Genomic DNA, 22,975 nt, shown 5'->3' with positions numbered 1-22,975 from the left:
TTTCCGAGCAGCATTCAGCATTCGGACCTCGTGTGTTTCGAAGGACGCCTCATTATACATCATGGTCCCCGCATGGAAGGGGGCCAGCCCTACCCGTGGCCAGGGGGCCCGAACCTACAAGGGGTCAGCCGACCAGAAGAAAATTATATTTTTCTGATACCAACAGCAAAACACAACTTATGTTACTCTGTCATGACCCCAAGGCACCCCAACCTAAGATAAGGTGCTGTGGAACATGAGGGATCAGAGGTCTTGTTCCATCTCCCTTATTTGCATATTACCCAGAGGAGCATGAATGGCCTTAAAGTCTCCTCACTCACCTTCTAGGATAGGTGCTCTCCCTAAGAAGAAAAGATAGCATTCCTGACCCCCGTCCCAGGCCTCTTGCTAGCCAAGTCAGAAACCTACTACACACTGATGAGGGGCGAACACCCCGAAACAGCTGTCTGTGTATGGATTCTGACTTAACTTACAATTCCCAGTCATTGTTACAAGGCTTGTATAAAGAGTCTAACATTGACTTGCAGGAAAGCTGCCTTCCAATAGGTGGCGCTACAGAGGTATTCCATCTTCCTTATGTGCGTATCACCCAGAGGAGCGTGAATGGCTGTAAAGTCTCCTCACTCACCGTCTAGTTGCTCTCTCTAAGGAGCAAAGATAGCGTTCTGGACTTGAGGATGTGATTTTACCCACCCGGCCCCCGCCGACGGCCCATCTCCCCTACAGCGGCGACTTCTCGCCTTATTGTAGTAAAGCGAGATGCCACCTGTTTTGGAGGACTGACTGTCAGCTGGGACCCCCGTAAGCATAATAATCACATCCTTTTAGGGGGGTAGGGGGGAACCCGGCTGGTTATCTGGTCAGGGGGACCCTGAAAAATGTGGGGGCCATGGTATAGACACAGGCGTCCCTAGGAGTCCCGATTGATCCTACCTCTATAGAGAACACTTTGACGCCCTTATATACAGTGTGATCTCTGCTCCCGCAGGTGTGCTGTGCTTTTTAACCCTCACCTCGTGTGTCGTTTTTTGTGTTCCCCCTTGGCATACATGATACATCGTATACTGTAGATCTACGACTTCCTCCGCGGATGAGAAGATCGGCCTCTTTTAGCCCAGTGGCTCCTGCTGGATGATAAATTTGGTGCATCTGGAGCCGCGTTTGTCCAACTTTACATCGCCAATTGGTCGGCTTTAGTCTATGCAAAAATATTAGCATATGTTGTTGCAATAAAGCCACGCCCCTGCAGTAGAGCCACACCCCTTCCCAGTATAGCCACGCCCCTCCCCAGTAGAGCCACGCCCCTTGTCAGGTGCAGCAGCGCAGATTATTCCTTTCGGCACTCTTGCTACACATCGTCTAGCAGCAGATCCAGTAGTGAATGAGCCCCGATGGGCGCAGTGAATGTGATGCAGACGTCATTCTGTAGACCTCCAACCACACTCCCTGCTTCTTCAGTGTCTGCTCCGGTGAACTGGGTACCTCATATACCATCAGCTGATTAGTGACTGCGTGCCATATGCAGCACCAACTCATGATGGACTAAGTAAGGGGGGCTTCATTGGGGTCAGTTCAGGGTTACTGTATTTCTGCTCTATTTTTGGAGGAGAGAAACTGAAGTAAAACAGGAAAAAAATGCTGTTTTTTGCCCCATTGATTTCATGTACCTCTGGGTCAGCGGGGCCTGGGTTCTGTAAGTACCTCGTAACCACCGGGGTCAGCAGGGACGGAGTATTGTGTGTACCTCCGGGTCAGCAGGGAGCAGGTACTTCATATACTATTGCCTCAGCTTATGATTCATGTATAATGGAGATGCAGAGAGCATATTACCATCCCCTGAACAACAACTCCCAGCATCTCCGCCACAGAAGCTCGCAGTCACGGTGAAGCCGCTGACATTTGTCCTGCCACTACTTACTGCTGGGCTCCGGCTTAAGAGCTTATCATCTCACTGACTATTAATACGCGGAGCAGCGGGTTATTAATCTGCACATATTAGATGCAGCCGCTGCGGGCGCCAAACCTGATGTGACAGCGGCATACGTGGCTGCATGTACCGGGATGTCCCGCTATACCTGGACTGTAATGAGCCCCTACACGCCGCGATGACCGGCGCGACGGGACGCTATTGGGAGGCCGCATGAACAAAAAACAGCAATTCTAGCCAATTTATTAGTTGCTGTTGGCAGTTTCTCTGATGCTGCCCACCCGGCACAAGACCCCCGTGCAGGACTAAGGGAGTCTTATGGCGGGTGGAGCAAGTAGCCAATGTCAGACTTCACTCGTGCGGCCTGATTATCCCAGCAGACACACCGCCGGCTCCTTCATAGAGATCGCTCAGCCGTTCACATTCGCTGTATAACTGAGTGCGACTGAACAGCGCCGGTGAAGCTGAACGAGCCGACGGCCATTTTTATGCCCACAGAACGACATGTGAACGATTTATCGCTCCTCGCTGCGTTTACACGGAAGATTCGCTTTCGCTTGTTTGAACGAGTTTTGGAATGATAATCGTTCCGTCTAAAAGAGAAGTTATCCTACAAAACCGCAAAAAACACGTCGGCCCGAGGGAGGATCCTGCAGGAAGGTGTTTAAACATTAAAAAAAGGGTGCTGAGGGTGTCCTCCCCTGCAGGCGAGGCAGGGTGCTGCCCGTTATGGCTTGGAGTGTCATTGCCAGAAGTTTAATCTGGTCCAATTTCTGGAACGAAGACACTGCGGCCAATCCATTATTTCTGGAACAAAAAGTGCAGCACAGTCCCATGTAAATCCTCTGTGAGTCCCATGTAAGTCCTATGTATGTCCCCTGTAAGTGCCATGTGAGCTTTGTGTGCGTTCAATGTAAGTCCTATGTGAGCCCTGTGTAAGTCCCGTGTGAGTCCCATGTAAGTGCTATGAAAGTCCTGTGTGAGACCCTGTGAGTCCCCTGTAAGTCCTGTGTGAGTCCCATGTACATCCCGTCTATATCCCTTGTAAGTCCCGTGTAAGTCCCATGTAAGTCCAGTGTGAGTCCTGTGTGAGACCCTGTGAGTCCCCTGTAAGTCCTGTGTTAGTCCCCTGTAAGTCCTGTGTGAGTCCCATGTACGTCCCGTCTATATCCCTTGTAAGTCCCTTGTAAGTCCCGTGTAAGTCCCGTGTAAGTCCTCTGTGAGCCCTGTGTGAGTGGTGCAATTCTGACGAGGGATTGGAAAGCGTCCGGCCCGTTGTACAGCGCAGACATTAACGGCCGCGGGTTGGGAGGATTTTCTGCTCCGGGCTGCTGTGAGACGCTCCATCATCCCGTATTCACCCGGCGGCGGTTTCCTCTTCGCTCCTGACCTTGGACGCTACGCGGTTCGGTCAGCTGCTTTCAGTTGCTGTTTCCATAGAGATTCGCTGTAAAGAGGACTATAAAAATCATCAGTAAATATAATAAGTCCTCGAGTCGTCTGTCAGTCCTAGTCAGCCACTTCTGGGGCGGCTCAGCGGCGGTCGGCACTCAGCTTTCCTAATATTCTGAATGGTAAATATGATCGGCGCCCCGCACTCATAACACCGCAGAACGGAGACGATAAGCGTGTTACCATCCCAGAACACAGACTGCGGACCTCTAATTACCGGTGGTCGCCCGCCGCACCATCATCTCTGCCACGCAGGAATCTTGGAGAGCCGGGTGGGACCTCGAATGACGACTCTACGGGTGATCCCCCAGCTTGCCCAGAACCGGAAACAGACAAAACATTCCTTGAAAGTCCTACACTGAACAACTTCTTTATTAAACCCCCCCAGGGGACCTTTTATTAGAGCCCTCCGGGGGGCAGTTTATTGGAGCCCCCCGGTCATCAGTGATAGACTAGTCGGGGTCTCACCGCCAACTGCGGGGGTTTTCTCATGTAACGGCGTGTAGAGTATACAGAGAATGGCGCGATCGAGGAGAACATCCAGCGAAAGGGGATCCTGCGGACAGAAACAACTCATCACTGAAAGGGGTCGGAGGAGGATGTCAGGAATCATTCTGACCAACAGGCTGCACAGTCAGCTGAATACAACGCTGGAGCTCCAACTAACGTGTCCGAACGCACAACTCGCCGTTCCTCCGCACGGATGGTGTAACAGCGGGCGACCAGTTCCAGCGCCATTGTGTCTAAGAGGAACAGAAAGACTCCAGCGGGCAAAAGAGCACAAAACTTGTATCACTGAGCAGCGGGAGAAACATCTCCTGGTCAGATGGGTGCAGATCTCTGTTGCTGATGGAAGGTCAGAAATTGGCGCAAGCAGCATGAATCGCTGACCCCTTCCTGTCAGCCGGTCAGAACATGTCAACACCGCCATCTAATCTGCGGCAACTACAAGAAGCTTCCTGTCCGCAGGGGCCGGTATTCCTGCAGGACGGTTTCATCACCACCATGAATCGCTGCGGTTCGGAAGGCCATTAGCGCTCTAACAATACGGCCAGTTGGTGTAGATCACCTGAGCGAGGACGATAGAGGAACCTCAGCTGCAGCGCCCCCATTACAGAAAGGCGCCAAGACGGCGTTACGGTGAATAATACGCTTTTATTAATTCACAAATCTAAAAAAATATTCTCTTCCATCCCGATACTCTGCGGCTTCGGCCGGCCGGACTCTTGTAAAGAGTATACCGTGTATAGTGCGGAGAAACTGTACAACATTTACAGCCAGATACACGAGAGGCGCGTCCTCTGCAGAGACAGGAAGACCCCTCAACAGTCCAGTACATGGAGTCCGTCCCAGTGTCCAGCACTGCAAGTCTCCGACCCCCCCATAAGGGGTCACTTATAGAAAGCACATTCTTCTTCTACAAACATGTCAGCGATACTTGAGGCCTGGAAGTTGTTGTGTCCAAGGTAACGAATGCCGATCCGAAACGCATCCGTGCAGGACCTTGGGGGGAAATATGGGCTAGAATGAATTTTCAGCTCAGTGCCAGTAAGCTGCCTGCGAGCCCACTGCATCCAAGTCATCTTTTTTTTCTTGGATCTGATGTGACCCGCATGTTCTGGTTTCCGGCGCAGTCCTGATGGTTCGGGCAATAGATAGAGTGAAGTATGATCGCCATCCTCCGTAACCCCACAAGACCCCCTTTCTTCTTATTAGTATGAGGAAAGTTCAGCAAGTTCCACCGTCTCCGACGTTCCGATGACTTTGTCCAGGTTTAGACCGAAACTGCAAAGTTTCATCTTAAAATATGGCGGCTGATGGGTCGTCGGTGAAGGAAGACGTTGGTGGCGCGGACCATTCTAGAACCCCGAATACCAATGCGATCAGGTCATAGGCCAAAAACGGTTGAAATCAAGTCCCTTCAATCTGAGAAGGAGCTCAGGCTGGAGCGATATAATCTATAATAGTGCAGCGTGAGGATATCGGACCCCGATACAATGTCTGCTTGTCATGCATTACTTATAGGGTCGCAGGAATCTGGAGACTTTGGCGCGCAGGAGTCGGATGAAGGACTTGGGAAACATTTCCCTGGACTCTTGAGCCGTGTACTTGAAGTAGTTCTGAGGGTGCGCCAGGACGTCAAACAGCGCCTTAATCAGCTTCTTATCCTGTGGGAGACACAAACAGGAGATTAACAGCCGAGTCCAGGCAGCCAGAAGCGGAAGGTGGCGGTGGATGTTCTCCCGTGTCTATATTCGCAGGTTCCCTCCCTGCGGCCCCGGATCCTGCCCTGCTCCACCAAGTACCCTGCATCAGAGGAGAACTGCCACCAGGTGGCAGTATTACACAGTGGCAGTCAGGGACGGCACTAGGCCAGAGCTTCTACCATAAGGGGACTGCCCTGAACCTCGCCGGCCCTTCCACCCCAAATAATGCAGCCAGCACAGGGCCACCTATTCACCCAGCTGCTCCCTATATAGCATCGCCTGACTCCTCCGTCTCCTACTCCCCAAGACTACAGCATGAGAGCCAGCGATGGGGGAGGAGTCAGGCCAAGTTATACATGGAGCAGGGGGTGCCATGAAATTACTATTGAGGACCTATCCTCGCAGTCCACCACTCATGGCTCTAGCCAATCAGCTGAACAGGCACTCGCTGTCAGCACCACATGGTCAGCACTTGTAACTGAAGGGGCACAGAAGGGGCACTATCAGAATGTGAGGTCACAGAAGGGGCACTACTATTTGTGGTGGCACAGAGGGGGTGCTATCAGCATGTGGGGTCACTATTAAAAGATTGGAGGCACATAGGGGGCACTATTATTGGGGGAGCAAAGCAGCACAGAAGTATTATCTTTTTACAGGTGGGCATCATAATTTTGTGGGGAGACTCAAAGGGGATTATTGTGTGGGGTTACACAGAAGGGCACTATTACTATGGAGCACAAAGAAGGCATTATTATAGTGGGCAGCGAATTATTACTCTGAGGGGCACAAATAGAGGATACTACTATTAGGGGAGGACACAGTGGGGCAGTATGGGAACAGCGTACAGACACGAGTGGTGGCTAAAAGTCTTCAAGGCAGTCTGGGCAGAGAAGAAATGGACGGCTCTAATCAGAGAAGGCATCACCTGTGACCACTGGAGGTAACTGCACTGTAATCACTATCACTGTGTGGAGTTGGTTTGACTATTATATGGTTACGCCCCCGGGGAAAGTTTTAGGGTAGATTCTCTCTTTATTTCCCACTTGTTAACTGGGCGCATTTACTTTTGGTAGAAGGCTTCCCTGACAATAAGCTGATCATATAGGACCTTGTCATTTGTGAGAGAAGCAGCAGCAAGTGTGTAATTTCCCTGCAGCGCCCCCACAGGACAAGTGAAGCATTATACAGTCCTCATATACGAAATTTAGAGAGTTTTTAAAACCTAAATAAAATTTAAACAGAAATTGTTTTCTGTCACCGCATTCTGAGACCCGTAACTTTTTTACTGCTTCGCTGATTGCGCGGCGCGAGGGCTCCTTTTTTCAGGGTGAGCGGTAGTTTTTATTATTACCATTTTGGGGTGCATATATCTTTTTGATCAGTTTTTGTTCAAATTTTTGGGGAGCTGGGAGTTCAAAGATCGTAACTCATTCTGTCCCTCAACGTGTGGCATAAATATTATGTGACTTTAACCCCTTCCTGCTCCAGGGCGTAAGTTTACGTCCTGGCAGCGGGGTACTTCCCGCAACAGGGCGTAAACTTACGTCCTGGGGATAGCGCAAGATCACTTATGATCCCGCAGCAGGAGCCGGCCTCCCACTGCAACAGTGGGGGTGCATCGGAGATGCGCCCCCCCCCTTCCCCGCTGTTAACCTATGTAGATCGCAGCATGGGAGGGTTTCACAGAGGGAGCGCGCTCCCTCTATGACATCACCGGGCTCTCGCGATATAATCGCAGACACTGGCGTCCTGTAGTGCCATAGCCTGAGATCGCTGTATAAGCGATAAGGCATGGCAGGGCAGTAGCCCTGTCATGCCTTATCACAGCGATCATCAGTGCTGTACTGTAAGTCCCCCAGAGGGACACAAATGGTGTAAAAAAAAAAAAAGAAAAGAAAAATGAATAAAAAAAATAATGTAAAAAAAAAAAGTTAACCCCCCCCCCCTTTTTATGCTTTTTCTCATATTAGCATAAAAAAGGTTAAAAAAAATTGTAAAAAAACCCCGATGCGTACAATAAGCTGCACATGCTTTTGACTGTGCAGGGAAAAAAGCGTAAAAAAAAATAAAAATAAAAAGCTGAGGCAAAATGCTAATTTTTAGCATTTTGCCTCCCTAAAAACGCAATAAAAGTGATCAAGAAAGCCGTATGTACCCCAAAATAGTACCAATAAAAACTACAGCTCGCCGCGCAAACAATAAGCCCTCATAGAGCTCCGTACATAGAAAAATAAAAAAGGTACAGGACTTTAAATGCAGCGATTTTGAAAAAAAAAAAGGTTTCCAAAAAAAAGGGGTTTTATTGCAGAAAGTGGAAAAAACCTAAAGAAAATGTAAGAATTTTGGTATCGTTGTATCCGTACCGGCCCGCAGAAAAAAATGGATTGTGTCATTTATGCTGCATGATTAATGCTGTAAAAAAAAAGAATCTATGGCAGAATTGATGCGTTTTCTCTCCCTGCTATCATAAAAAAAATAATAAAAGTTTTACAATATAGTTAATGTACCCAAAAATGGCACCGATAAAAACTACAGTTTACCACGCAGAAAACAAGCCCTCATACGGCCGCGGCGACGGAAAGGTAAAAAAGTTATGACTTTTGAAAAATGGAGAAGAAAATCCGCCAAAAATCGTTGTCTTTAAGCCCAAAATAGGCCGTGTCCTTAAGGGGTTAATAGTTTGCACTTTTAGGTGTTTATAGGGAAAATAGGGGAATGTTTATTTTTGAACTGAGTGGTTTTTATATTTTTATTTGGTGCCCTCAGGGGATCAAGAGTTTGTGATCATTTGATGGCTTGTACTATACACTGTACTACTTCAGTATTGCAGTATGTAGTGATTTTTGATGCTGCCCTGGGCAGGGATTGATGGGCATCTGTGAGGTGCAGCCCTGGGAGCCTTCAGTAGCTTCTGAGCTGCCATGGTAGCCCATTGGTACCCTCTGATTGAGCTGTGGGGGTGCTGAAGGGATGTGGGAGGGGGCGCCCCTCTCCTGTTGACTGTTTAGACGTGCAGTCAGCTTTGAGGGTGTCATCTAAAGAGTTAGCGGCCATGATAGCCGCCAGGTATTGAGGGGACTCGGTACATTTCCTTTCCGCAGGACGTTTCTAGTCGTTGGGGGGTCCTGAAGTGGTTACATTTCTTTCATTGCAGAGTTAAGGCCTTGTAATCTATTCTAGGGGTTTGGGGGGAGGGAAGCAATTTGCTTTGTCTGATATGATCCTGATATGATCGGTCTACAGGCAGAGAGTCAATCCCGGTCTTGGACCAATGAAAAAGATGGGGGGGGGGTCATTATGGCTGAAATGTCTGATAACAGGGAGCAGTACAACAGAGGGTGGAATAACACATTGTGAGTGTAGCGCCCCCTATAGCCTAATTCTCCATCTGCTTTACAGTGCCAGATCCAGAACGTACCTTTAGTATCTCCTGGTGATTCTCGGAGGCGTACAACCGCCCGTCTCGGACAATATCCTCTATGAGCTCCTGATAATCTTCTGGAGGAAGCAAGAAAAGATGTGTTAACAATAAAAGAAAGGATTAAGAGTCCGGTGGGCTGGGGGGGGGGGACACGACGATTATCACGGGAGTGCAGGAGTACTGGTCAGCTCCGGCCCTCCTCAGGTCAGTGCTACACATCAGCTCCTACCAGTTACATTTGTGCACGGGGTGTATTACATCCGGCGGCACATTATGGGTTTGTCTCCTATGGTGGCGTGTCTGAGATGCTCTGTCGGTGAGGGCACCATCATGAATATGGTGCAATGTGCTGCGGGATTACTGGCATTCTGCAGTCTCATGAGGAAGAAGGTTCGCCTCTTCGGGCTTGTGGGCGATATCCTGGTGGACTACAAACTACTATTGTTCTATGTTACAAAAGTGATCTTGCTTAAATGGACGCCGACCTGAAGAAACCCACTAGAAGCGCCTGGATGCGTGGAGGTATCACTGTAGTGCCCGTGTATAAGGTTGGCATATACGGTAAGATATGGGACTGTTGGGTGGACTGTGCCTCTGCTGGTTACTCCACTATTAGGGGCTTCTGCTCCTTACTACAGCAGTCCCGCTGTGGGGGGCTTTTCACCCTCTTTGCTTTGTTTGGTTTTGCTCTTCTTTTTTTCCCCTTTTCCGACTCCTTGTTTTCTATAATATGTTGCGTTGGCGTAACCTCTTAATTTACGTTCTGGGCGCATTAGGCCCCCTGACCACAGCCGAGGTGAAATATTGCTAGCGATATCCCGCCGTGGTGGAGGAGGGGGGAGCGCTGACAGGCTCACCGCGGAGAATAGCGGCAATCGCAGCATGTCATGATTTAACCCTTTCCAATCCACTGCCTGACCTCTGAAGACATTATGATTTAAGGTTGTACAGCTCTGATATTGGAAGACGTCCGTCGGGGGTTCTCTTACTGTATATCGCCAGCCTCTCTGCTGTCGGAGCCTATCCAAAGTGTCACATCATGCAGTACTGGCTTTAGCCAGCAGATAGCGCCATTGTATAATGGCAGAAAAAGAGTAAGCCCCCCTAGGAAAACCAGGATACAAATTGGATTGGAAAGGGTTAAATCCCACAAGCCGAAAATCGCTATGTTTCTCCGCTCGTGGACGCCAGAGCTGTGCTTTCCATAGCAACGCTATGGAAAACTTTACAGAGCGTGATTCACGGGCAATTCATTACCCACGAATTTCGATCGTGGACAGGCAGCCTTATACTCAACACCCAGGACATAAGCATACGTCCTGTGGGTGCCACGGGCGCCAGCTGTGGCTGATTGGTAAGAACACAGCAACCAAATGCCAGACAATGGCGTCCAGCCCTGCTGAGGCCTTTAATCGCTAATGTAAACGATAATGCATTGCAGTACAGAACTACAGTAATGCATTATCATAGCATTTCTGGTTCAAACCCCCTAAAGGGACATAAACCATGTAAAAAAACACAAAAAAAAAGTAGGAAAAAAACAAAACATTTTTTGCACGCGTTCCCCTTTTTGCATAAAAGACAACCAAAACACATATTATATATCAACCTATCCATAACAACCTGTACAATAAAATATACACACTATTTGTCCTGTACAGAAAAAACTGTAAAGAATGGAAAACTAAAACAAATGGAGCAAAAATGCTTATTTTGTTCATTTCGTCTGCCAAAAAAATGCAATAAAAGTGATCAAAAAAGCAGAACGTACCCCAATATGGTGCCAGTAAAAACTACAGCTCGTCAGACAAAAAAACAGCCCTTACAGAGCCGTCAATGGGAAAATAAAACAGTTATAGCTTTTCACAGTCGGGGTTGAAAGTCCAAAAAATTGTTGCGTCTGCATGGTCAGAATAGGCTGTGTCACCAAGGGGTTAATAGAAGGCTCGTCTCCATTAGCTTCTACTTCACCTTGTAGGTTTTTATCTGTTCCCATACTGTACTGTTTGCAAAATAAATGTTCCTTAAAGTAAATATATAAGAGTCCAATCATAGGAGCTTACAATCTAGAAGGGATTCTGGAAGAGCCATTAACCCCTTTAGTGGCACGCCTGGAAAATTTCCAGGGCTTGCTGCACTGACCATGCAGTTAAACCCTCAAAGATTTCCGTGGACAGCTGTAGTGCTGAAATGTGCAGAGCACTGAACGGTCAGCTGACATCTTCCGGGGTTTTTACTTGCATTGCTGACTCATTTAAAAAACCTGCTCTGTGAGGCATCAATGGTAATTATAAACCTGCCACTGAAGGGGTTCAGGGAGCCCCCGGTCCAAGTAAGAACACAGCGACAATGAGACCCGTCACACAGACCCCGTGCAAAGCGCTAACCGGGCCTGAGCCAAATGATAGCGCTGGGCAAGAGTTCTTGAAGCTGTACCGGCCAATACACAGAGCTTCTTTCAGACAGAAATGGTATTAGGGGGTTCAGGAGTGCAAACGTTTTAGGGGTTCAGCTGTAGTATTAAAGGGGTATTTCAGGCTTTTACTATTAATGACCTATTCTCAAGATAAGTCATGAACAGTTGATCGGTGAGGGTCTGCTGCTAGGGATCCCCACCAATCAGCTGGTCCTCCGACACACTGTCAGTGCAGCAGGGCTGGCCGTCCTCATCGGTGGTCGGGCCCGAAGTGTAATAAAGGCTTTGCTCTCACTGAAATCAGCCCAGACTACCGATGACTACATCCAGTCCCACTGCATTGAGGTTAGAGGATCAGCTGATCAATCAGGGTCAGAACCCCGAAGATCAACTATTGATGACCTATCCTGAGGATATTTCACTAGAAGTAAAAGTCTCTGAGAACCCAAGTAAGGTTGGGAATCTCTGCTCCAAGTTATAGTCTTGTTGGCATGGAAAGAAGGGGTTAATTCTCAGGCATGGCCGCTCGTCTTACCATCGTATGTGACATATGGAACTTGGAAACCTTTGGCGCTATTCCCCTCGTTAGACCGGAATTGTATCCAGAGCTTCTTAGACCGCGAGGTGAAGGCGATGGGGCGTTCGTAGGTCTGACACGTCTCGTATGTTGTCACCGAATTCGACGAAGCTTCATAAGAAATAAAGTAACAACATTTCCAACATTGACTGATTTGTAGCCGATCATCAAGTGCATGAAACACCGCCACATAGTGCAAGCTGCAGCACGACCTCCAGAGAGGGGGGCGCTGTAGCTACAACAGAAGATATGTAGTGCTGTAACCAGTCCACTACATAGAAGGTATAATAACTTGACCGCTAGACAGAGGGCGCTATAACCTGACCAGCAGATAGAGGGCGCTATAACATGACCGACAAATAGAGGGCGCTATAATCTAACCGCCAGATAGAGGGCGCTATAATATGACCAGCAGATAGAGGGCGCTATAACATGACCGACAAATAGAGGGCGCTATAACCTGACTGCCAGATAGAGGGCGCTATAATATGACTGCCAGATAGAGGGCGCTATAACATGACTGCCAGATAGAGGGCGCTATAACATGACCGCCAGGTAGAGGGCGCTAAAACATGACCGCCAGGTAGAGGGCGCTAAAACATGACCGCCAGGTAGAGGGCGCTATAACCTGACCGCCAGATAGAGGGAGCTATAACCTGACCGCCAGATAGAGGGCGCTATAACATGACCGACAAATAGAGGGCGCTATAACCTGACCGCCAGATAGAGGGCGCTATAATATGACCAGCAGATAGAGGGCGCTATAACATGACCGACAAATAGAGGGTGCTATAACCTGACTGCCAGATAGAGGGCGCTATAATATGACTGCCAGATAGAGGGCGCTATAACATGACCGCCAGATAGAGGGCGCTATAACATGACCGCCAGGTAGAGGGCGCTAAAACATGACCGCCAGGTAGAGGGCGCTATAACATGACCGCCAGGTAGAGGGCGCTATAACCTGACCGCCAGATAGAGGGAGCTATAACCTGACCGCCAGATAGAGGGAGCTATAACCTGACTGCCAGATAGAGGGCGCTATAACCTGACCGCCAGATAGAGGGCGCTATAACCTCACCGCCAGATAGAGGGCGCTATAACCTGACCAGCAAATAAAAGGTGCTATAACATGCCTGCCAGATAGAAGGCGCTATAACATGCCTGCCAGATAGAAGGCGCTATAACATGCATGCCAGATAGAGGGCGCTGCGACCGGTTTACCAGATTCGGCTCTTCTGGATGGAGATACTCACAGCTCTTCCTCATCACCAGATAATCTCCACATTCGTCTTCTATTGGCAGGAAGATCTCCGGCACCACAATGAGGATCCGCCTCTTGGGGGGCGGCGTGATGTTCCATGTGCACTCTGTGTTTGCTGGGTAGTTTCCGGGATAATTGGGAGACTCGATGTAGCCGGAGTAATCCCCCAGCTCCCCGCCGCACTGCCGGTCTGAAGACAATGGAGACAGCAGGTTATACCGGGCGTGATGGTGTGTGATGATGAATATCTACATGGAACCAGCCCTGATCGGGGTGATCAGACAGTCACACGGCTCTGACGCCCGCCCCAGGCTCCTACCTCTTTACTATCAACAGGGATTTGGGGATCTGACAATCGGGATCCCCCAACGATCAACTGATCCTCTAACCTCAATGCAGTGGGACTGGATGCCGCTAAGTATGGACCCCCTTATGCCTGCTAGCTCCCAAAACATTCAGTACAGCACCTTGATGTGGGACCTAAATGAGGCGCAGCACAAGTCGGTGGGTATAGAAGCCGGTGAACACCGCCACAGCTTGGTACCGCCCTCATCACGCTGAACATCCCTGGTACCACCCTCATCACGCTGTACATCCCTAGTACCGCCTATATCACACTGTGCATCCCTGGTACCGCCCTCATCACGCTGAACATCCCTGGTACCACCCTCATCATGCTGTGCATCCCTGGTACCGCACACATCACGCTGTACATCCCTGGTACCGCACACATCACGCTGCACATCCCTGGTACCGCCCACATCACGCTGTACATCCCTGGTACCGCACACATCACGCTGAACATCCCTGGTACCACCCTCATCATGCTGTGCATCCCTGGTACCGCACACATCACGCTGTACATCCCTGGTACCGCACACATCACGCTGCACATCCCTGGTACCGCCCACATCACGCTGTACATCCCTGGTACCGCACACATCACGCTGTACATCCCTGGTACCGCACACATCACGCTGTACATCCCTGGTACCGCCCACATCATGCTGCACAGCCCTGGTACCGCCCACATCACGCTGTACATCCCTGGTACCGCCTATATCACACTGTGCATCCCTGGTACCGCCCACATCACGCTGTACATCCCTGGTACCGCCCACATCACGCTGCACATCCCTGGTACCGCCCACATCATGCTGCACATCCCTGGTACCGCCCACATCACGCTGTACATCCCTGCTACCGCCCACATCACGCTGTACATCACTGCTACCGCCCACATCACGCTGTACATCCCTGCAACCGCCCACATTACTCTGTACATCCCTGGTACTGCCCACATCATGCTGCACATCCTTGGTACCGCCCACATATCGCTGTACATCCCTGGTACCACCCACTTCATACTGTACATGCCTGGTACCGCCCACATCACGCTGTACATCCCTGGTAATGCCCACTTCATACTGTACATCCCTGGTACTGCCCACATCATGCTGTACATCCCTGGTACCGCCTACAACACGCTGTATATCCCTGGTACCACCCACATAATGCTGTACATCCCTGGTACCGCCCACATCATGCTGTACATCCCTGGTACCGCCTACATCACGCTGTACATCCCTGGTACCACCCACATCTTGCTGTACATCCCTGGTACCGCCTACATCACGCTGTACATCCCTGGTACAGCCTACATCACGCTGTACATCCCTGGTACCGCCCACATCACGCTGTACATCCCTGGTACCGCCTACATCACGCTGTACATCCCTGGTACCTCCCACATCATGCTGTACATCCCTGGTACCGCCTACATCGCGCAGTACATCCCTGGTACCGCCCTCATCCCGCTGTACATCCCTGGTACCGCCCTCATCCCGCTGTACATCCCTGGTACCGCCCACATCACACTGTACATCCCTGCTACCGCCCACATCACACTGTACATCCCTGCTACCGCCCACATCACGCTGTACATCCCTGGTACCACCCACATCTTGCTGTACATCCCTGGTACCGCCTACATCGCGCAGTACATCCCTGGTACCGCCCTCATCCCGCTGTACATCCCTGGTACCGCCCACATCACACTGTACATCCCTGCTACCGCCCACAACACGCTGTACATCCCTGCTACCACCCACATCATGCTGTACATCCCTGGTACCGCCCATAACACGCTGTACATTCCTGGTACCGCCCACATAACGCTGTACATCCCTGCTACCGTCCACATCATGCTGTACATCCCTGGTACCGCCCACAACACGCTGTACATTCCTGGTACCGCCCACAACATGTTGTACATCCCTGGTACCGCCCACATCACTCTGTACATCCCTGTATACCACTCAGATGTGGACACTGACTGAGTGTAGCCCGAGCCGCCCTCCACTCCACTGGTGAATAGGTGGCGTGGCATCATTCTTTCTCAGCCCCACCCCCCTATTAGTCCATGTATATAAATGCCTTAGCGTGTCATGTTGTCATCAAACCACATGGTGGCAGTAATGCTGTTAAAAATTGAACAGGACCTGCTAAGGCACACACATACATACACTAGTAATTATTAGGAAATTATAGTACCAGTGTTTCTGGTGATGCAATGCGCCACACAGCTCTGCTACATGGTACATGCATTATGATCCCCACACATCACACACACAGCTGTAGTACATCCATGCTGATTTCTAGACATCACCAGCTCAGCAGACTGCCGGATACAGTGATCAGCCCTGGTCATGTGATCCCTGACTCCACTCACACAGGTGATCACATGACCATGATGTCATCACAGGTCCTGGTGGCTGCTGTCGGCTTATCCAGTATACAGTACTTTCTACCAAACTGCACAATGGCTCCTCCCACAGCTGTGACATCACCGCAGGTCCTTCAGCCCACCGGATCTCTGTGGTGGCGGTAGGTCAGTGTCTCCTGTCAGGACTGCTGAGTTGTGTCTGAGATAGTAATGGCTTAGTTGTATTCTCATTTTGTTATTTTTATCCTCCTCTTCCAAGAGCCCCAACCGTGTTGTTCTTCTGTTGGTCAGACTCTGTGTTTTATATATGTTGTAGGACCTTCAATGATGTCACCAGGGGCGGAGCGATGGTGTCACCAGGGGCGGAGCATGAGAAGCACCCACACACAAACATACATACTCACAGTCAAGTGGTCGTTAGTAGTTTGATTATATATATTAGATAAAAGATAAAGCCATGTCTGTGAGGGCACAAAGGATGATCACAGTGTAACAAACCCTCAGAAGTTAGACGCGTTAGGTCTGTATAAACACAAATGTACCCATTCACTGACAGCAAGTAGAGATCTTGGTGAAGAATTAAGTCAAAAGTATATTAAAGAGTGGAGAACTTTCATAACACAATGATTAGGCTTTAAGACTGTGACTGGCACCGAGGCCCTCGTGCGGGGCAACGGCTGGCACAGAGGCCCTCGTGCGGGGCAACGGCTGGCACAGAGGCCCTCGTGCGGGGCAACGGCTGTCACCGAGGCCCTCGTGCGGGGTAACGGCTGGCACCGAGGCCCTTGTGCGGAGTACAGCTGGCACAGAGACCCTCGTGCGGGGCAACGGCTGGCACACTGTGCAGGGTGACCGGGGGTGATCAGAGGTTCGGATATTGAGGACATGTTGACCAGTGTCGGGGTGGTAGTGACTTCGGCCGGTTCCACGTGATGTGGTGTCGCAGGCGATTCGGTGATCTACGGTAACATTGTATCGCACTACACGGGATTTACATTGTATCAATACGGATTTACTTAAGTCTCTGTAGTATAAACCTTCCAGCTGCCAAAGTGCCGGGAGCGACGGCGAGGACGCGTGGGGGCCGGAGCTCAGAATCCTCCAGAATAATAAACCGCCATCATCACGCCACGTTTTTAGAAAGTAATGGAAGGCAGCGGGCGCTCGGTGTACGTGGTGCCAAATATCACAGCTGCCTGCCATCAGGGTGCTTAACCCGTCACTCGCAGCCTGAAGATATACAACATGCTGCACACTGGAGTCGTCCCCAGTCGCTGACTAATTCTCCACTGCTGCTTCTAGTGAGGGAAGTAACCCCTCCCCCGCTGACAATGATATGGTGTACTTACCCAACATCAAACCCCTGTAAATATGGCCACTAGACTCATTATGGAAGGAGGTGGCGAGGGGCCTACAGTCCACCATCGAGAGGCGACTTTACCCTTGGACCATCCTCGTTTTTACTACGTGGTGAACGCCGGATCCTCCTTACTGCTGATGTCACTCACTTTTACACTGGGTGATGTTCGTGGAGCCATCAAAATCCGTGCTGGTGTTCACCGGGCAGGAAATACAATAGTTCTGACCAAACTCAGGCTGATAGGTTCCCACTGGGCAGCGGATGCATCTATGTGTCGTCGTGTTGTACGAATGTCCGGGAGAGCACTGCACTGTAGAGACCAATAGGGAGATACGGGAGCCGGATTAATAACACCCCACAGCATGGAGAAATAACCACCGTCACTCCAGAGCTGCACTCACTATTCTGCTGCTGGAGTCACTGTGTGCATACATTACTTATCCTGTACTGATCCTGAGTTACATCCTGTATTATACTCCAGAGCTGCACTCACTATTCTGCTGGTGGAGTCACTGTGTACATACATTACTTATCCCGTACTGATCCTGAGTTACAGCCTGTATTATACCCCAGAGCTGCACTCACTATTCTGCTGGTGGAGTCACTGTGTACATACATTACTTATCCCGTACTGAGCCTGAGTTACATCCTGCATTATACTCCGGAGCTGCACTCACTATTCTGCTGGTGGAGTCACTGTGTACATACATTACTTATCCCGTACTGAGCCTGAGTTACATCCTGCATTATACTCCGGAGCTGCACTCACTATTCTGCTGGTGGAGTCACTGTGTACATGCATTACTTGTCCTGTACTGATCCTGAGTTACATCCTGTATTATACCCCAGAGCTGCACTCACTATTCTGCTGGTGGAGTCACTGTGTACATACATTACTTATCCCGTACTGAGCCTGAGTTACATCCTGCATTATACTCCGGAGCTGCACTCACTATTCTGCTGGTGGAGTCACTGTGTACATGCATTACTTATCCTGTACTGATCCTGAGTTACATCCTGTATTATACTCCGGAGCTGCACTCACTATTCTGCTGCAGGAGTCACTGTGTACATACATTACTTATCCTGTACTGATCCTGAGTTACAGCCTGTATTATACTCCAGAGCTGCACTCACTGTTCTGCTGGTTACTATTGGAAGCTTTGCACAACCCCTACTTCCGATGACTGCACAGAACCTGAACAAGCAGGGAATGCTGTGAGATTTCAGCTTTGAAGCTTGGAAATTAAACCATTAAAACTCTGCATTTAACGCTTTCCTTCCCAGACTCCTTCACCTCCTTCACAGCTTTACTTGACTCACCTTTAGTCTCGCAGTCATGGAAAGATGAGGCTCCACTCTGTTTAGTTGCCAATCCTCCACCGCAGGAGAAACAAGACGTGCGCCCAGATTCCGGCTGGTACATCCCGAGTGGACATGGAACACAGGGCCGAAAACCATCTGAGGAGGATTCACCCGGCGGGCACAGGCCTGAATGACAGGAAGAGACACGGTGGCATCATTATGGACATCCCCGCTTTACACAGATGGAGTAGACTTCACTGCACACGGGTTTTCAAAATGTGCTCCTGCAATACCACTAGATGGCGCCGTTCCATCATCTCTCACTACAGCCCTGCTAGTCGTCTCTTACAGTTGGGGGCAGCCTAGAACATTTCCCGCTGATTGGCGCAGCGGTGAACGAGGATCACATTGTCGCCGTTTACAGGAAACAAGGAAGCAAAAACAGGAATCCAATAAAATACATAAAACCCCTGGCTGATGTGAGGCGTAACGGCCAGATGCAGCGGGGCAGTCCTGCCACCACTGCAGTCCGCCCAGCAGTGCCAGATGCCGTACACTGCATAGTCTGACTCCTCCCCCTATACGCCCTGCGCTGAGAGCCGGAGACAGGGGGAGGAGTCAGACTATGGGATGCGCAAAGCTCCGCGTCCGACCGTCCTGTGAGTGAGGAATATTGATTTACTACTGATTCAGCCCGATGGACCGTAGCGGAGAACCAGTGTTGGGGGACACTAACAATGCAGGGCCACAGAGGGGGCACTATAAGCAGGGCCGCAGGCAGAGTACTATAACACAGCGGGGCCACAGAGGGGGCACTATAAGCGGGGCCGCAGGCAGAGTACTATAACACAGCGGGGCCACAGAGGGGGCACTATAAGCGGGGCCGCAGGCAGAGTACTATAACACAGCGGGGCCACAGAGGGGGCACTATAAGCGGGGCCGCAGACAGAGTACTGTAACACAGCGGGGCCACAGAGGGGGCACTATAAGCGGGGCCGCAGGCAGAGTACTATAACACAGCGGGGCCACAGAGGGGGCACTATAAGCGGGGCCGCAGGCAGAGTACTATAACACAGCGGGGCCACAGAGGGGGCACTATAAGCGGGGCCGCAGGCAGAGTACTATAACACAGCGGGGCCACAGAGGGGGCACTATAAGCGGGGCCGCAGGCAGAGTACTATAACACAGCGGGGCCACAGAGGGGGCACTATAAGCGGGGCCGCAGGCAGAGTACTGTAACACAGCGGGGCCATAGAGGGGGCACCATAACTAACCAGGGCCACAGATAGGGCAATATAACACAGCGGGGCCACAGATGGGGCAATATACCAAAGTGGGGCCACAGAGGGGGCACTATCAGTGGGGTTCACAGGCAGAGCACTTTAACACAGCGGCGCCATAGAGAGGGCACAGAGGGGCAATATAAGTAGGGCCACAGATGGGGCACCATCACAAAGTGGGGACACGGAGGGGGCTGCATAACCAAGTTGTTTTCTAGAAAAAAAAAAAGAATTATACATATATATGTATAAAATTTTGGAGCGCAGCAGGGGCCCGAGGGGAGGACAATTCTGAGTCTTGCTTCAGGGCCCCATTAGGTCTATGTATGCCCCTTGTGATCCCTGCAGCTCTGGATGTGATTGGAGTATAAGATATCATAAAGGTCAATACAAGAAAAGTGATTAGTCTACGGAGAGTTAACCCATAAAGTGCTGGAGCTTTCCCTTCTCCTCTGCTGCCCAGTCTCCCGGCCCGCGCCTCTGTTACCTCCACACTCAGATACGTCTCGAGCGCCGCCTTGCTTTGGGCTGTCTCGGCTGTCGGGGCAGATCTCACACGTTATCTGCCCTTCCTCACTCTGATACGTTCCGTGTGGACATAAGACGCACTGCTCCTTGTCCTCGTCGTAGTACGCTCCAGCACGGCAGCTAGCTGACAGAAAGAGAAGAGAACTGCGCTGGTTAATGGGGGCCGGAGTGGGGCGAGCGCCGACCGCGTGAAAAACAGGCAGACAAAGTCAAATTCAATCTTCTCCCCGCAGTCAGCGACAAAAAGTCCTCATCAGGAGACATTAAAGGGAACTCCAAGAGCTTCCGATCAAGACCTCAGCGCCTCGAGCTCAGCTGTTGGAGGGCCGGAATGTCCACCGATTTACTCACTGTGAATGCAGCTCTGGAGTACTGTCCTATCTGGGAGACGTACGTATGAACACAATACCAGAAGAGCAGTAAAGACCGACACACAGATGGAACACTATGCATTATCTGTCCTGGTGGGGTTATCACTATGTTATCTGTGGGGCTGCAGGTCACATCCCCTATCCCCATGTACTAGTCAGCTCTGCTACATCTGCATATTCAGCCATATTTGATATGGTATATAGCTTGGCCCCACGGACCAGATGTAAACCGTCTGTAGCTGGACCGCTGTTCCTCCGGCATATCCGCCTCGGCTGTCAGGACTCGGGCGTTCTGACTTAAGTGTCGGGATTCCCGTAAGGCCTTGTGAAATCCGAGTATAGGGTTTATTTCACTAATGCCGCTCTATAAACAATGCTGGGGGGGGCAGGAATTATGCAACTGGCGGAGGGCCGGACGCCGCTCTTGACCTTAAGGTCTGGCTGTGCATATGGCGATATGATTTGCTCACAGCGGCCTCCGCCGCACTTCAGACTCCCGCTGAGTATTAAAGAATCAAGAATTCAAATCCCCGTCGTCTTCGGCCGCGGACAATGGGGGCGATTGGCTTCGACAGACTTCAACTTCATAGCGGGGTCTTTTGTGAGTCTCCACTGACCATTAAGAGCCCATTTGGGGGTCTCCAAACAGCTGGTTTTTAATACTCTGGGGTTTTTGTGATGTAAAGCAGGGCCCTGCAGGGGGCGCTCCAGATTAGTGGCCACAAAGACCTTTAAAAGCTCCTCACCTCCATTCACACTTTGTGTCCTTTAAGTATCTCCTGCCACAAAAACCTGTTCAATGTGAAGCGGGCGTCGGGGGCACAGCCGCCCCCAAACTGTCACCGCAGATCCAATCCTCGCATCGCTACATCATTTGCACAGTTCATTGGCTCCGCTGACGGGTTTTGTCCAAAGAATTAAATCTTAATTCCTCTGATCGTACTGCAGAAATCTGCATCCATCTGACCAGGAGATGTTTCTCCGCTGCTCAGTGATACAAGTTTTGCGCTCTTTTGCCCGCTGGAGTCTTTCTGTTCCTCTTAGACACAATGGCGCTGGAACTGGCCGCCCGCTGTTATCCCATCCGTGCGGAGGAACGGCGAGTTGTGCGTTCGGACACGTTAGTTGGAGCTCCAGCGTTGTATTCAGCTGACTGTGCAGCCTGTTGGTCAGAACGATTCCTGACATCCTCCTCCGACCCCTTTCAGTGAGGAGTTGTTTCTGTCCGCAGGATCCCCTTTCGATGGATGTTTTCCCTGGTCACTCCATTCTCTGTATACTCTCCACACATACTCTCTTACACGAGACACCCCCCGCGGTTGGCAGTGAGACTCCGGCTCCATCCAGGGAAGCACCAATTATGAGGGGGCCGGGGGCTGTAATGAAGGCGCCATTCAGTGAAGATCACATGGTAACCACTGGGGGCGCTGTTCTATAACTCACTATAAAGCATTACAACTGATGGGAGCCTCTTTCCACGAATATTAAAGGCGTTGTCCAGAGTTAAAAAAACATGTCTGCTTTCCTCCAAACACAGCGCCACACTCGTCCGTGGGTTGTGTGTGGTATTGCAGCTCTGCTACAGTGGGAACTAAGCTGCAATACCAGATACAACCCATGGACAAGAGTGGTGCTGTGTTTGGAGAAAACCAGACATGTTTTACTAACCCTGGACAACCACTTTAAGATGATAATTCGTTGAAATACTCCTTTTTTATATTCACTATAATTTTTATACTACAAAGGAAAAAGACCCCGACCCACCAGTCCTGTGACGGCACCCATCGAGGTTGTGACCGTGAATGGCATATAAATTTATACTCCCTTCTTCCGCACTCCTATTGATCTGCCTGGGTGTCAGTTTTCACTGCTGGTCTGGTATTTTATTCAGCAACGTCCCGCATCAAGACCAGAGTGGACGTGCATGCTATATGATCCCTGTATCTGACGCACGGGCAGGATATATGAGAGGAGTGCAGTATATGGCGATCGGCACACTGTCACTTTGGTGGCATCGGCCTACGCATTCCCAGAAGTGCTGATGAATACAGCCAGACTGAAACGCGCTGCTAGACGGACTTCACCTTGATACGATCTGCCTATTTACTTAACTTGAAGTTGTCGGCGGTTTGTGAGGACATT

At 50.4% G+C, this 22,975-nt stretch overlaps 1 protein-coding gene across 3 annotated transcripts in view; it reads right to left on the bottom strand.

The window, feature by feature from the left end:
* Positions 1–4,514: 4,514 nt before the first annotated feature.
* SCUBE2 (signal peptide, CUB domain and EGF like domain containing 2) overlaps positions 4,515–22,975 on the bottom strand; it is a 67,846-nt gene continuing 49,385 nt past the window's right edge. For 2 of the 3 annotated variants that reach the window (XM_066583656.1, XM_066583657.1), the window contains exons 17-23: positions 20,422–20,586; positions 18,673–18,840; positions 17,498–17,659; positions 13,257–13,454; positions 11,959–12,111; positions 9,005–9,084; positions 4,515–5,547 (exon numbers count right to left, since the gene is read on the bottom strand). In XM_066583656.1, coding sequence (XP_066439753.1) covers positions 5,395–5,547; positions 9,005–9,084; positions 11,959–12,111; positions 13,257–13,454; positions 17,498–17,659; positions 18,673–18,840; positions 20,422–20,586 — 1,079 coding nt within the window. In that variant the 3' untranslated portion in view covers positions 4,515–5,394. The remainder of the gene's footprint in view (positions 5,548–9,004; positions 9,085–11,958; positions 12,112–13,256; positions 13,455–17,497; positions 17,660–18,672; positions 18,841–20,421; positions 20,587–22,975) is intronic. The other variant, XM_066583658.1, reaches the window with a different exon arrangement.

This window comes from Eleutherodactylus coqui, chromosome 11 (assembly GCF_035609145.1).
Source record: "Eleutherodactylus coqui strain aEleCoq1 chromosome 11, aEleCoq1.hap1, whole genome shotgun sequence".
Lineage (NCBI taxonomy): Eukaryota > Metazoa > Chordata > Amphibia > Anura > Eleutherodactylidae > Eleutherodactylus > Eleutherodactylus coqui.
The sequence above is the reverse complement of the archived record's forward strand: the minus strand, read 5'-3'. Positions and strand labels throughout refer to the sequence as shown.